General features: G+C 57.3%; 1 protein-coding gene across 8 annotated transcripts in view; it reads left to right on the forward strand.

Annotated features, from left to right (window-relative positions):
* Window positions 1–14,262, forward strand: part of RGS3 (regulator of G protein signaling 3) — a 149,190-nt gene that overhangs the window by 60,715 nt on the left and 74,213 nt on the right. For 5 of the 8 annotated variants that reach the window (XM_051842799.2, XM_070066347.1, XM_008273409.4 and 2 more), the window contains 5 exons: window positions 5,307–5,388; window positions 6,180–6,285; window positions 7,051–7,402; window positions 8,221–8,263; window positions 12,944–13,140. In XM_051842799.2, coding sequence (XP_051698759.2) covers window positions 5,307–5,388; window positions 6,180–6,285; window positions 7,051–7,402; window positions 8,221–8,263; window positions 12,944–13,140 — 780 coding nt within the window. Of the gene's footprint in view, window positions 1–983; window positions 1,803–3,991; window positions 4,088–5,306; window positions 5,389–6,179; window positions 6,286–7,050; window positions 7,403–8,220; window positions 8,264–12,943; window positions 13,141–14,262 lie in introns of those variants that run through there. The other 3 variants (XM_017350089.3, XM_008273408.4, XM_051842812.2) reach the window with 3 other exon arrangements.

The following is a 14,262-nucleotide window of genomic DNA, read 5'->3' on the forward strand; positions in this document are numbered from 1 at the left end:
TATGTAGTTTTTTTTTTTAGTTTTTTTTTTTTTTTTTTTTTTTTTTTTGACAGGCAGAGTGGACAGTGAGAGAGAAAGAGAGAGACAGAAAGAAAGGTCTTCCTTTTGCCGTTGGTTCACCCTCCAATGGCCGCCGTGGACGGTGCACTGCGCTGATCCGATGGCAGGAGCCAGGTGCTTCTCCTGGTCTCCCATGGGGTGCAGGGCCCAAGCACTTGGGCCATCCTCCACTGCACTCCTGGGCCATAGCAGAGAGCTGTCCTGGGAGAGGGGCAACAGGGAAAGAATCCGGAGCCCCGACCGGGACTAGAACTCGGTGTGCCGGTGCCGCAGGCAGAGGATTAGCCTAGTGAGCCACGGTGCCGGCCTGGCCATATGTAGTTTTAATTCATTTCAACTTTCCTTGTCGAGGACAGCATAGTGTGAGTGACTTGCGGGTTTGTTGTGTGTGACTTCATGAGGAGCTTAAAGGCTTTCCTCTGGCTTCAGAGGAGAGCTGCAGAGACCTTTCGCCCTCTGTTCTCACCGGCCGAGCACAGAGAGGGTGGGCAGGGAGCCCAGGGCCATCAGCACTGTGGACTTTTCAGCGGCTTGTGGAAGTCCTGCTTGGTGCTGGCCTCTGCACGCATGTCCCGAGGCCTTGATGCATTTTCCCCGGGGCAGTGGGCTTGTACACTGAGGTGTGCCCAGGACTCTCGATTGTCAGTGTGGTTGGGGCTAGAGGAAAAAGCCAGAGGTCACCTATTCAACTTTTACATTGTGTGTGTCGGGGTGCGGGCCCAGAAACCTGGGTGACCTGCCCATGCTCACTCAGCAACCAAGGCTAGGCTGGCCCAAGGGATCCCTGCTGTCAGCGAGGATGTGAATGGTTGGGTGGGGCTTCCCCAGAGGCTCCAGGGTGGCAGGAGTGGGGTGGGGTGGGGTGGCAGGGGCTGGGCTCACCCTGTGCTGGTCTACAGGTTTGGGGGTTATAAGGCAGGAGACAGGACCTCAGTAATGGTCCCTGCCTGGGCACTACTTTTCTGTGTGACCATAACCTCTCCTGGCCCCAGTCTCCTCATGGGTGAGACAAGAGGCTGGCTCATCTGACAGCCTGGAAATGCCACATTGGACCAAACGGTCCCCACATCATCAGATCCTGAAAGCAGCCCCTCGCATGGGCTAGGAGACGGACTTGGGAGTAGCTTGAGTGGCAGGCAGGTCCTCAGACTGCCTGGGTTTTCTGTTCCCTGTCTCAGATGGGCTGTCCAGGGGACAACCATCCAAGGCGTCCCCTGCCTGAATCCCTTAGGCTGAGTTAGCCCCCTGGCCTTGCTCGGGACCTGGGACTTGGGGGGAGGCGGTGTTGTTGTAGGGCGGGTGGGCGCGTTTTCTGCCTGGTCTCCTGCAGCAGGGGTGTTTGTGAGAACACTGGAATCACCAAGTGGCCCATGGCGGGGAATGCGGCCAGAACAAAGGCGCCCTCTCCCCGCCGGGCCCGGGGAATACTAACTAGTCGACAGGAATTTTAATATCAAACTCTCCCTCTTCCTTGTCACTCGGAGGGCTCAGGAAGCCTTCGGGCTTATCGTGCAGAGGCACACAGCGCAGACGGGGCTTGGGGAGGTGAGAGGTGATTTCCTGCCATTCTTCTGTGGGGCGGGCTTCCCAGGGCGGTCATGCCAGGCTGACGGGCGCAGTGTGGGCTCCCGCTGCTGGGGGGAGAGCTGGGTTTTCATGGGGCGGCAGCCGAGGCAGGACCCGCAGCCATGAACCGCTTCAATGGGCTCTGCAAGGTGTGCTCGGAGCGCCGCTACCGCCAGGTGGGTGCTTGGCCCCGGGGCAGGGTGTGTGCGTGGGTGTTGGGGGCCGGCCGTAGGGGTTCACCAGAGCAGGACCTCTCCCCCAACCTGGCCTTCCTTGCAGGCTCGTTTTGATCTGGGGGAGGACTAGAGGCAGGTGCTGGACTGCTGGTTTGGCCTCTTACCTACTGGCCCACTTTGGGGGCAGACGAGGTCCAGCCCTGTGCCTTTTTCCCAGCCATCCTGGGTGAGATGATCGAGCTGATTTGCTGTCCTTTTATCTGGGGAGGGGTGTGGGTTATGAAAAGTCCTCTCCAGTCTGAGATTCCAAGTGGGTCGGCTGTGTGTGTGTTGAGGGGGGGCGCCTGGGGAGCTGTGGTTTGGCTGACTGGGCCTCCGTGTCATGGCACAGCAGTCCGCCTCTGTCCCCATGCAGGTTGATGTTCCTGGGATGGGGACACCCATGGGACCTGCCTTCCAACATCCCCGGTACCTTGAAGTGCCTCAGGGTGCCCGTGGCTGTGGGCCTCTCAGCCTCCAGTCTGACGGTGGGGCAGAGTGGGGAGCGCTCACCACATTAGCTGCTCAGCCTCTTCTGGAGCTGCGATAAAGTGTCCTTCTCTTGGATGAAAGGGGAATGGGATAGGGAGGGTAAGACAAGGGCTGCTTAGATTTAAGGCGTGTCCAAGCCAGAAGGGAGCTCAGAAATTATTCTTTCCAAAACAACCAGAGGTCCCTGTGTGGGTGTTAATGGCCAGGTCTGACTCTTATAACAGGCAGCCCTTATGTCCCAGGGAGTGCCTAGAGGTGCCCTGGTACCTGGCCCCCAGGGGACCTGCCCTGCTGACCCCACTTGGTATCCTCACCCTCCTGCATCCAGGCAGAGCAGCGCCTATCACTCCAGGGCCTGGGGGCAGAGTGCTGGGGCGGCAGAAAGTGGGTCGGGATGTCAAGAAGTTACCTTGGGACCTCGGGCCAGAAGGCTAGGCACGCCGGTGGTCAGGGTGGGGCCCTCTGGGGGTAGGGGCTCTGGGACTCGGCGTTCGAGGTGGCTCCTGTGTCGGAAACCAGTGCAGAGCTGAGAGCAGACACAGGCTCACACCCAGCTCTGTGTCTTCTCAGCCGGAGGCGCAGCTCTCAGGGCCCTCAGAGCCTTTCGGAGCTGTGCGGTGCAGGGAGGGTGCTGGGAGAGGAACTGACAGTGCATGTGAAGGGCCCGGCCCAGCGTCTGTGCCACACGCACCTAGGGAGTATTCAGTAAATGGCGGCTGCGGGGCTAGAGGCCCAGGGACCAGGCAGGGGAGTGAGCGCCAGGCACGGCCGAGACCTGCAGCAGTGGCCGTTCCCGCCCTGGACAGGAAAGAGCAAGAACCACCCCCAGGAAAGACAGCCTGTGACAGGAGTTGCCGAGGTCCCAGAGTCAGGGCAGGGCTGCTCCCTCCCCTGCTGGCCTGAAGCCCGAGGTCAGAGAGGGGGGCCGAGGGGTAGTGTGTGCTGCTTATGCCAGGCCTCAGTTTCTTTCTCTGTAAAATGGGCACGGTAAAACCACACTGCCCTCAGGATCACAGAGCTGCCCAGGCTCTGAGCTGTTACCTTGTCAACATGGTCCACGCTGATGGTGCTCCCTCCATGCAGGGCCACCCCTCCCACTGAACCCCGAGATGAGCTCGCTTCCTGACACTGCTCCCTTCCCCCTCCTCACCCCCCCACTGGCTAGGACTGCTGTGGGCACTGGGAGTTCCAGTCCATAGTCCTGCCTGGACAAGGGCCCCAGGGAGGGACAGTCTCACTGAGCCACTCTCCTCACTCAAAATGGCAAGCCTAGAGCCTAGGGTGCTGGGCCTCCTGCCCTGTTGGGGAGGACTGGGGAGTTCTAGAGATGTTTTAGAATCTCAGCTTGGGGTGAGGGGTGGGTTGCAAGGTCCCCCAAACACCTGCTGTCCCGTGCAGCAGACCAGGCTGTGGCCATGTCCCTTGGCTTCAGGCGGCCTGGCAACGCTGGGCCGTTCTTTCCTCCAGCTTGCCACAGTCACCCCAGCTTTGTTTTTCTTTCTTTCTTTCCATTTTTTTCTCTTCCTGTCTTAGCTGCGTGTTTTCCCAGAATTCTTATGGGAATGGGGTATTTTCCTGCCCCCTCCCCCTTCCCCTTGTCTGTCAGATTTCCTGTTTTACAAACTCGCTTTGAATCCAGGCCCAGGGCTGGTGGGAAGCAGCACGTCAGGGGCCCCAGCAGCTTCCAGAGACCCTGGTCACCCTGGGCCGCTCCCATCCTCCTGCCTCGCGCCCAGCCGTGGGACAGCCGGCAGGTAAATCCAGGTGCCCGCCACGAAGAGCTGACCCTGTAAGGCCGGCGTACTCTTGACCTTTTCTGGACTCGCAGAGCTGGCTTCTTCCGCACCCTGCCTGGGACCCCCGTGGCCATGGCTCTCCAGGGTGCCCTAAGTCTCATTCTAGCAGGTCTCTTGTTTCTTCCTTCCTGCCCTGCCCCCTGTCCCTGGCCCTCGAAGCCCTTTTCTGACCTTTGCTCCCTTAGCAGCTTGCCTGAGCCAGTGGACACGCCGCACATGGCATCTTGTGCCGGTGGGAAGTGACCATGCTGTCCTGGCTAACTTGGCTGACTTCCTACCACGCACCAAGCATGGCACCCGAGTCAGAGCACACAGGACGGTTCACAGCACAGCCCCCAGGTCTTGCCCTGTTGCTTGTCACATGCTGTGCTTCTCTGGAGAGATTTGTGTGCCCTCGTGCCCCTCTGGAAGCTGGAGGACCAGAAGGCCTCTTGCCCCTATTCCTCAGCAGAGGTTGGCATGCAGTAGGAGCTCAATCATTGTCCACTGGTTTGAAAAGAATATCTGGGTTGCAGGGCCCTTTGCTGGGACTTCCGTCAGTAGGGGTTGTGGACCTGCTGTGCTCACAGGCCCCAGCAGGCGCAGTGAGGTCAGAGTTCAGGTTCCTCCCAGAGGCCTGTTTGTGCCCTCATCGGGCACATCTTGGGTGCCTTGAGATCCTGGTCATGGGCTGCACCAAGGAGGCCAGGGCTCTTCCCCTGAACCTTGGCTTGAGATTGAGTGAGTGCATCCTAGTTTCCCTCCCTTGTGCTCTGGGAGGGCAGCAACCAAACTGGCTGTGACTGTGGACCCTTGGCACAAGGCCAGCCCTGGGCCAATGCCCCGTGGTCTGTGTGGCACAAGGAGAAGGGAATGAGGCTGGCAGTGGTCCATGGGCATCGTGGAGGGGCACAGCTCCTGGGGACTCAGAGTAGAGGGCTGGGCTGCTGGGGCAGAGGAGGGTGACCCTGTTCCAGGCCCTCTGGACATTTGCCTGGGTTTACCTCCTGAGCTCTCAGCCTTCCTGCTTGGCCCACAGCTGAGCTCAGGAGGCCTGGACCTAGCTGGGGACAGCAAGGGGGCTGGCCAGCTCTTTCTTGGCTCTGATCTCCTTGGAGAGGAACGTGGCCCTGGGGTGGGGCCTGTGGGCTTCCAGGCCTCGCAGCTTCTGGGAGTGACCGGGAGGGTTGTGTCCTAGATCACCATCCCGCGGGGGAAGGACGGCTTCGGCTTCACCATCTGCTGCGACTCTCCTGTCCGTGTGCAGGCCGTGGATTCCGGTAAGTGAGTGCCTAAGGGTCTGCCTGCCCCATTTGCCTGCCAGGCCCCTGGGCGTTGCACATGGAGCACAAAGTGCAGGGAGGCCCACGCTGGAGCACAGCGTCCTGGACTGTCAGAGTGAAAAGATAATATTTTTAAGTGGCCACAGATGAAACTGAGGTTTATGAAAATATGCCCACCTTTTTTTTTTTATCAAAATGAAAACAGCTTTTTATATTTAGTTTCCCAGTTGTTTGAACAGGAACTAAACCTATATTTTCTGTAATGACCGCATGGGAAAATGAGAATCATTTATGAACTCTGTTTGAATTAGTAGTTTATCCTACTGTGAGCCTGTTTGACCCTTGAATACAGCCATTCCTTCCCCACTTGCTGCATAGAAAAGATTTCACCTCCTCACAGAGTGCGCATCTTAAGGGCAGAAGCTAACTAAGGCTCAGTGCTCAGGGTGTCCCAGCGCTGGTGCAGGGATGGGTGGGGGGGAGTGCTCAGTGGACGATGTTGAAGGAATGACTGAGATGTGTGACCTGGGCTGCAGGGTAGGGTTCCCAGTGAGGTGGGAGGCCTCGGGTGGCGCTGGGTGGCACGAAGCAGAAGGGGGGAGGAGGGGGCCCAGGGTGCCTCCCTCCAAAGCCCTTGACAGCGGCCAAGTTCAGCCCCTCTTTTCACAAGGAAACAGAGGAAAAGGGCAGGCCTTGTCTGATGTCCCTGTGAAAGCAAAGGATGCCAGGCCCTTTCAGGAGGTCTTGGGCTTCAGGGGCCCCTGATTGGTTTTGCTTTGTCCCCACAGGGGGCCCGGCGGAGCGGGCAGGGCTGCAGCAGCTGGACACGGTGCTGCAGCTGAATGAGAGGCCTGTGGAGCACTGGAAATGTGTGGAGCTGGCACACGAGATCCGGTGACAGGGGTGGCGGGGGCCTCAGGCTGATGGCACATCTCCCCTGCTCCCCACCCCCACCCCAACTCTTCCCCCAGCCTGGGCGCACTGCCTCACCGGCCCTGCTCTGGCGGGTCTGCCTCTGCCCAGCTGTGAGCAATTCAGTGTGCTCCTCGGGGAATCCGTTTCTTGGCCTGCAAATGGAGGGTTCAGACGCAGAGCAGTTTGGATCCTGGAGCGAGCCGCAGGGAAGCAGCTCTCCAAACAGACCCTGGGGTTCATGATAGGCTTCAGGGCGTCGCTTTCCACTTGAGCTAATTATTTCTGCTACCTATAAGCTAAGCCCATTGTTTCGGAGCGTGTGTAGACATTGCAGATGTTTCAATTGCACACTTACTCTTTCAATTTTGACTCTCTGGGATGAAACCCGGATGATTCCAGTTTTGATTGGCTTCTAGAGTAACTGGAGAAGAGCAGCATGTAGGTGCCTGGCATGCTGCAGCCTGCTCACATCTTGCTCTCGACAGGCATCATGGGTTGAGCACAGTGTTCTTTCCTGTTCAACCTGGACTTGGCCTAAACGTTTTCAGCCACTGCCCGTCAGTTAGAGTTGACCTAAGAGACCGCTTTGCTGACTCTGCTTGAAATGGCCTCTTCCATCCCTTCCTGTCCTGACACTGGGACCTACTCCTTGGATCTGCCCCCGCCCCCCCCCTCCCCGGTCCTGCCCTGGCTGACTTTGGTCTCCCCCAGGCTCAAATTGTCTGTGCCATCCCCAACTTCCAGGAGCTGCCCCAGTGAGATCATCCTCCTAGTGTGGCGCATGGTCCCCCAGGTCAAGCCAGGGCCAGATGGCGGAGTCCTGCGGCGCGCCTCCTGCAAGTCAGCACATGACCTCCAGTCACCCCCTAACAAGCGGGAGAAGAACTGCACCCATGGAGCCCAGGCGCGGCCTGAGCAGCGCCATAGCTGCCACCTGGTGTGTGACAGCTCTGATGGGCTGCTGCTCGGCGGCTGGGAGCGCTACACCGAGGTGACCAAGCGCGGGGGCCAGCACACCCTGCCTGCCTTGTCGCGTGCCACCGCCCCCACCGACCCCAACTATATCATCCTGGCCCCGCTGAACCCTGGGAGCCAGGTATGGACAGCTGATGCATCGCAGGTGAAGGCTTTGGGTCACTGTGGGAGGCCAAGAAGTCTCAAGGACTCAGAATTGGGTTGTGGGGAGGCTGCGGGGTGTTGGGAGTGTTGCATCAGGACATGGGTAGGTGCTAGCTCTGGCTCCTGTGAAGCTGCCCTGGGAGAGGGTGCAGATGGGTCTGTGTGGCCTCAGGGCCCAGCTCCAGGACCAGGGCGGGGGTGGGGGAGCACAGGCTGCAAGAATTGCACTCACACGAAGGAAGAGCTTCCTACCAGCATGCACTTCCCCACAGAGGAATGGGCTGTCTCGGAGCCACTGAGCGCCTGTCACCGGAGGTGTGAAAGCAGAGACTGCTTGACTCATGGTGGGACTATGCAGTGTGTTCTCAAAAACATTAGTCCCTTGAGACACTCTGGGAAAAAGTGTCCTGAGGTCAGCTAAGCCTGGGACGTGTCTGAATTCTCTTCCTGTCCCGGGAGGACTCGCAGCGTGGCTCTGAGGGCGCCCTGCAGTGAGGAGGGTGGCCCCAGCCTCTCCCCAGCTTCCCTGGCAGTGGCGCCCTTTAGGGCACAGGTGTTCCGCCCCACTGTTCCAGGGTTCTGTGGAAGGCACTGTGGTCCCAGCAGCTGCCAAGGAAGTTGGGCGCTTGCTCAGACCTTGGACTTTATGCCACAGAAAGCCTCCCTGGACTCTAACACCGGGGCTGGGTGCCGCCGCCCCCGTGGGCTGGCAGGGGCGGCCCGAGGTGCTCACTTCTTAGCCCAGGTCCTGCCCCGCTCCTGGGGCTGAGGTGCTTCTCCGGTCTCTCCCTGCAGCTGCTGCGGCCCGTGTACCAGGAGGACACCATTCCTGAAGAAGGTGAGTGCGCTCCCTGCTGCCCCGCCCCTGACCCTGCCTGCTCCTGAGCCCAGAGGCCTTTCTCTCAGTCACTGCTGCTCAGCATGCTGGCAGGCTCCTTCCTGTTGGGAAAAGAGCAGTGTCTTCCTTCTCGCTCCCGTCGGAAGCGAGGCGGAAGAGAGGCGACCTTGCCGGCATTGTCGAGAGGCAGTGCCGGGACTCGGGTGGTCCGTTGAGCTTCATTCAGTTTTACAGGGCAGTCAGTCTGTGGCAGGTGCTGTGGGCAGCAGGGCGGGGCCTGTGTGGAAGGGAGCCATGGAATTTGGAGCGAGGCAGTTTCAAATCCAACTCCTGACTACAGGATTTCGAGCAAATCACGCCCTCCCACTGGGCCTCTGTTTCTTCATCTGTAAAATGGAGACGGCAGTTCCCACCAGAGCTGCCTTTGGGAGGGTGAATGAGTGAGGGCCTGTCTGTGGTGGGAGCCGGTAAGCTGAGAGGCAGCACAGAGCCCGCGGGTCTTTGAAGTGCGTGGCTGTCTCTGCTGCTTGATGGACTCTCCTTCGCCCTTCAGATCCTGACCAGTAATGGAGGCCAGGCTCAGACCTGTTCCTTCTCTCGGGAAGCCTGAGATTTCAGTCTTTCAAATAATTTTCATTTACATATTTTCATTTTATTTGAAATGCAGAGAGAGAGAGAGAGAGAGAATGAATGAGATTTTCTGTCCACTGCTTTACTCTCCAGATGTCTGCAACAGCCAGAGCAGGCCAGGAGCCCAGAACTCAGCCCAGGTCTGCCACTTGCACCTGAGCTATCCCCTGCTGCCTCTCAGGGTGCACATTAGTAGGAAGCTGGACTGGTAACAGAGCTGGGACCGGAGCCAGGCATTCTGATATGGGATGTGGGCCTCCCAAGTGGTGTCTTCACCTTGCACCAAACGCCTGCCCCTGAGCTGTCAGTCTTGATGGTGGAGCTGGCTGGACTCTCCTTTAGCCCCTCCTTGCACCTGCTGGAGAGCTCAGACCCTGTGAGGCTCAGGTCACTGATGGAAGATATTTTCTTTCTCTCTGGGGCAGTTGGCCTGGTCTGTAGGAAGTGAATTTTTGTTCCATCTGGGCTGATGAGTCTGACAGTGATTCAACTATGAGTTTTTTAAAAAGCTTTTAGTTGGTACATTAAGTTAGAGTGGAGGTGCCACTGCTAAGTGGTGACTTCATTAAGGGCAGGGCCTGGGCCTGGCTTATTTCTGTGTGTCCAGTGCAGGACCCAGGGCCTGGTAGACAGCATATACTCAGTAGAATTCCAGTTGAGTGACTGACTGAGGGAGAAACACTCTAGTAGCCTTTCAGGTTTGAAGCCCAGAGGAAGGAGGAGGGATGGGAGTGTTGCCTGCAGTTTGCACATAGCTGGGTGATCGGGGATTGATTCCCCCTCTGCCTGGGGGATGTCTCTGAGCTGTGTCTATGTTTTCATCCCCCCCGTCCTGAGAATATAATGCTTGGTGAACCAAGAAGGGCACAGTCAGCTAGGCTGTGGGGAGAGGGACAAGTAAGGAAAAGACGATGATGTCAGTAACAATGGGACTTTTTGAATCATTGCATTGATATCTTGATCTCACCTCATGTATTCATTATAATAATCCTTTGACGTCCAAGGACATCTTTGCTGTTCCAGGGTTTAAGCCTTCTTCATAGCTCCCAGTCCTGGGGTTCAGAGGCAGGGGTGAAAGTCATGGCACAAAGTTGCCCTTAGACACACTTGGGGATGTCTAGAGATTAAGACTGTCACCAGAGGGCGAGTTCTCAGTGCCCCTGTAGGAGATTGCCTTTCAGAAGGAAGGGTGGAGCTATCCCAAGTGGAATAGAGTCTGGTATCCTTCCCAGGCCATGGGTGCCTGCCCGGCTGTGGTTCGTAAGTTCCCCAGGGTTGCTGGTGCCCTTGGCATTGTCCCCTGCTCTGTGAAGGTGGCCTAGCCTCAGGGGGGCATGGCTGCTGGGGCTCACCTTGGAAGCTGGGGGAGAAGCCGTTGTCCTTACTGTGTTTGGTCAGTGAAGCAGGTGTTAAAAGAGGGTGTCAAAGAGTTTGGACCAGACATTCCAAGAAGTCACAAGTGGAAAGTAAGAGTTTGCCTCCACAGAGCTCAGTAACTGGGTTGCAACCTAGATTGCTCTAAGAAAAACATACTTCAAAACCAGGTTGGGAGGGCCATGCCCACTTGCTATACCTTGCCTGGGGTTTGTGGAGATGGGGCATCAGGGCATGACTGCCACATGGGTTGGGTTGATCCTGCCTTGTATCGTTTACTGGCCAAATGACCCTGGGCAGGTCATCAACCACTCCAGGCCTCAGTTTCCTTGTTTAGATTATGGGTTAGACAGACCTTTCCTTACTCAAGTCTGAGTTATGTGACTCTCAAGGCCGCAGGTGAGGATTCTCTGATAGCCCTGGGCAGTTGGGCTGGGGCAGGGAAGAAAGAAATTCTTAAAAGTCTAGGACTGGGGACCTAAGGCCCAGGCTTTGACACTTGCCAATGGTCCGTTTCTTTAGCTTTGGCCTGTTTTGCCTGAGTCCCCTGCTGGTCAGTCTTGCATGTTTTCCCTTCTGTGTTCGAGGTGTGTCCCTGTTAAATCGGTCTGTCAAGTTCCAGGCCCCCCCTGTGGCTCCCGTCGTAGCACGGTTTGAGGCACAACAGAAACTCTGCCTCTGCCTTCACTAGCCCTGAGGAGTCGATTATTCAGTGACACAGGATTTGTGATCATCTCTTACCCATTCACACTCGGGCCCACTTTACCAGCTCTTTCCCATCAGGTCTCCTGTGCGAGCCTCCTGCCGGCCCGGGGAGTCAATATCCATATCTGGTCCAGTTGGCAGTGGAGAAAACTGCAACTCAGCAGGGCTAGCAGCCTGCTCGGGGTTGCAGAGCCAGACTCTGGCTTGGGAAGCCAGCATGCGCAAGTTCAGGTGCCATTTCCCACCCCCATCCAGGGCGGAGCTTGACACTCAGGATGGGTTCTCTCTGTAGAGGAGCCCCTCTGGGCCTGCCCAGACGAGGAGCTGTGCAACCCCTTCCTTACTTCTGCACCTCCTTACGCCGTGGGCTCTTGCTCCTCCTCTCTGAGCGACTTGCAGAAGAGGCAGGAAGTGGTTTGAGTGATCATGGTTTGAACACTGCCCCCAGATTTGACTGTGTTCAGTGGTCACTTAGTGGGGGCAGTCAACTTGTTTTTCTTATCTTTTCAGTAAGAATGGGCACAAGGTGGTGGGAGGAAGCAAGTGTGAAACCTTCTGAGTTGAATTTTCCTCTCAGGGCCATAGACTTTGCGTGGGCGGGGGGCTCCCCTGAGATGTATGATGCACAGGGCCACCTGTTTACCTGCTGGCTGCCTGGGCTGGGGGTGGCAGAAGGAGGCCCAGGAGCTGGGACTCAGGCTGGGCACCCAGGCCAGGGAGGCCTTGTTGGTTGCCCGTCTGGTAGCAGGAATCCCTCTGGAAGGGGCCCATGTGTGTGCAGAGTCCAGTCCTCTGGGGTTGGCCTCCTACCTGCTTGTGTCCAAGAATTCTTGGCTCCAGCTGCTGTGTTTGCCTCCTCTGGCCATCTGGTGGGCTGTGATATGGCCCTCTTGTTCAGCTGTGTGTCCAGAAATTCCCTTGAGGAGGGACCCCCCACTTCACCCCACTCCCATACCATGGCAGCCTTTGGCTCTCTTTCCTGAGGGTGGCCTTGTTTCTCTCTCCCTTCCTCCCTTGTGTGTTTTGACTCATTTTGAGCTGGTGGCCAAGCTGAAGTACCTTTCTGGACGCCATGAACCCTGGAGTCCTGTGGGGCACCTGATTTCCCAACGTGCTTTTCCAAGTGAAGGAATCACAACCACAAGTTAGCAGCTAAGTTTTACTGCACATTTAGGAGGTCCCAGGCACTGTGGTTCTAAGGACTTTACTTGGAGCACCTCATTTACTCCCCACAGCACCCCAGTGAGCGTGGCACTGTTATTCCAAGGTCACATGGCTACAAGGGGGAAACAGGATTTCAGTGCAGCCATCCGGCTTCAAAGCCAGTGCTCTTGACTGGGAACTAGGGCAGCGAGTGCCACTCCTTACTCTGGGCTGACCAGGGTGAGCCAGGTGGCTCCAGCTCCCTTTGCTGGTACAGGACAGACTCCAATGCCTCGCTCTCTCTGTTCCCACTGCAGAGCCTGGTCCATGGGCCTAGGCAGCAGAGCCAAATGTGCAGGGAGTCGTGGGGATCGTACAAGGGGTGAGCATGTGCCCTGGCTCAGGGCCAGTTGGTACTCCTCTGCGACCCACTATTCTATGGGGGACTGTGGGCCTTGAGAGGTAAGACCTTTTGAGTTTTCAGAACCTGAGCGATCTTGGTTTGTGAGAGTGAGGCCAAACGTAGAGGTCTGACTCCCAGCCTGGGTCATTGCTGCCTCTGTCGCAGTCGGTGGGTCCCGGCTCTCTCCCAGTGCTGGAGTTGCCTGTTGACGTGCCCATGTTTCTCACTAGAGTGTGAAGGAATTCCTCGAGGCCTGAAATCTGTCTGGAGCCTACCTGTAGCTTCAGTGCTTTTCCCAGGGCCTCGCATGAAGCAGATGCTGAGGAAACAGGCGCTGACTGGATGCGTCTGCTTTCCCTGCTCCTGCGAAGGGGATGTCTGGCAGGGTGAAGGAAGTGCTCATGCTCCCCATCTCTGCCCCCCAGAATCAGGCACTCCCAGTAAAGGGAAGTCCTCCACAGGCCTGGGGAAGAAGTCCCGGCTGATGAAGACGGTGCAGACCATGAAGGGCCACGGGAACTACCAGAACTGCCCGGTCCTGAGGCCGCATGCCCCGCACTCCAGCTACGGCACCTACGTCACCCTGGCCCCCAAGGTGCTGGTGTTCCCCGTCTTTGTTCAGGTGAGCCTGTGGCTGGCCCCAAGCTTCCCTCTGGAGGAGCTGCCTCAGCCCCGGCCTCACGCTGGGACTGAGGCGCCCCCTGGGGAGGAGAAGTAGCTTCAGACGCTCAGGGTCCTGGGGGTTTCACTGAGGGAGCAGAGGGAAACGTGAGGGACGTGAGCCCAGCGGTAAGGGGTCCTCCTGCTGTCCCTTGCACTCTGCTGTGCTGGGCACAGGGCAGGCGCGCTACCACTGCTTGGGCCAACGTCACGGGCCTGCTTGCCGGGGCTCCTGCTCCTGGCTCTGGTGGTCTCTTGCTTGGAGATGGCTGAGGAAGAACCTGGAGGTCTGGCCTCTGACGGTCTCCTTGGGCTCAGCAAACCTGCAAGGCTGATGTTCGCTGGTGGCCTGAGAGCCGTTCAGGGCTTTCTTCTTCTCTCTCCTCCTCCCTGTTTCCCTCTCCCGCTCTTTGTTACTCCGTCCTGATAAAACCAATGGGGACGTCCAGGTGTCTCCTGTGTGCATATACACATCAGGAGAATCAGACTGGATTTTGTATTGTTTCAATACACAAGTGGCAGCACGAGCCTTTCCCATGTTGTTAACCGTTCCTTGAGCCTGTTTTGTATTTTCTGCACACTCTTCCATCACAGGGTATGCGTGTTTATTTCGCCAGTTCTCCATGCAGATACTTCTGAGTATCTACGCTTTGTCTGTTGTGAACAGTTCTGTGAGGCAAATCCTTGTGTGTGAATGGCCTCTCTCATAATTTTCCTTGGAAGAGTATTCCTGGAGCCACTTGACTGGGTCATAGTCACAATCATTTTTAAAGGCCTTTTACACACTTGGCAACAGGCTTCCCAGGAAGATTCTTCTATTAGTTTATCCTCTTTTCAGCACCATAGAGGGGACACAGCCCCAACAGCTCATTTCTGACCATGCCTGCCTTCTCTGGTAGCCCCAGCTCCCCACGCTGGGCCTGCTGCTGTGCAGTGCACCTGCAACTCAACGCTGTGTTAGGGCGGCTGCATCATTGGCACGCAAATGCCTCTCCCACACAGCTCTCTATCCAGAGGGCCTGGCTTCTGCCTTTCTCTGGGTATTTTTTTCTTTCATAGGATGACACAAAGGTCGTGGGTATCA

This window comes from Oryctolagus cuniculus, chromosome 1 (assembly GCF_964237555.1).
Source record: "Oryctolagus cuniculus chromosome 1, mOryCun1.1, whole genome shotgun sequence".
Taxonomy (NCBI): domain Eukaryota; kingdom Metazoa; phylum Chordata; class Mammalia; order Lagomorpha; family Leporidae; genus Oryctolagus; species Oryctolagus cuniculus.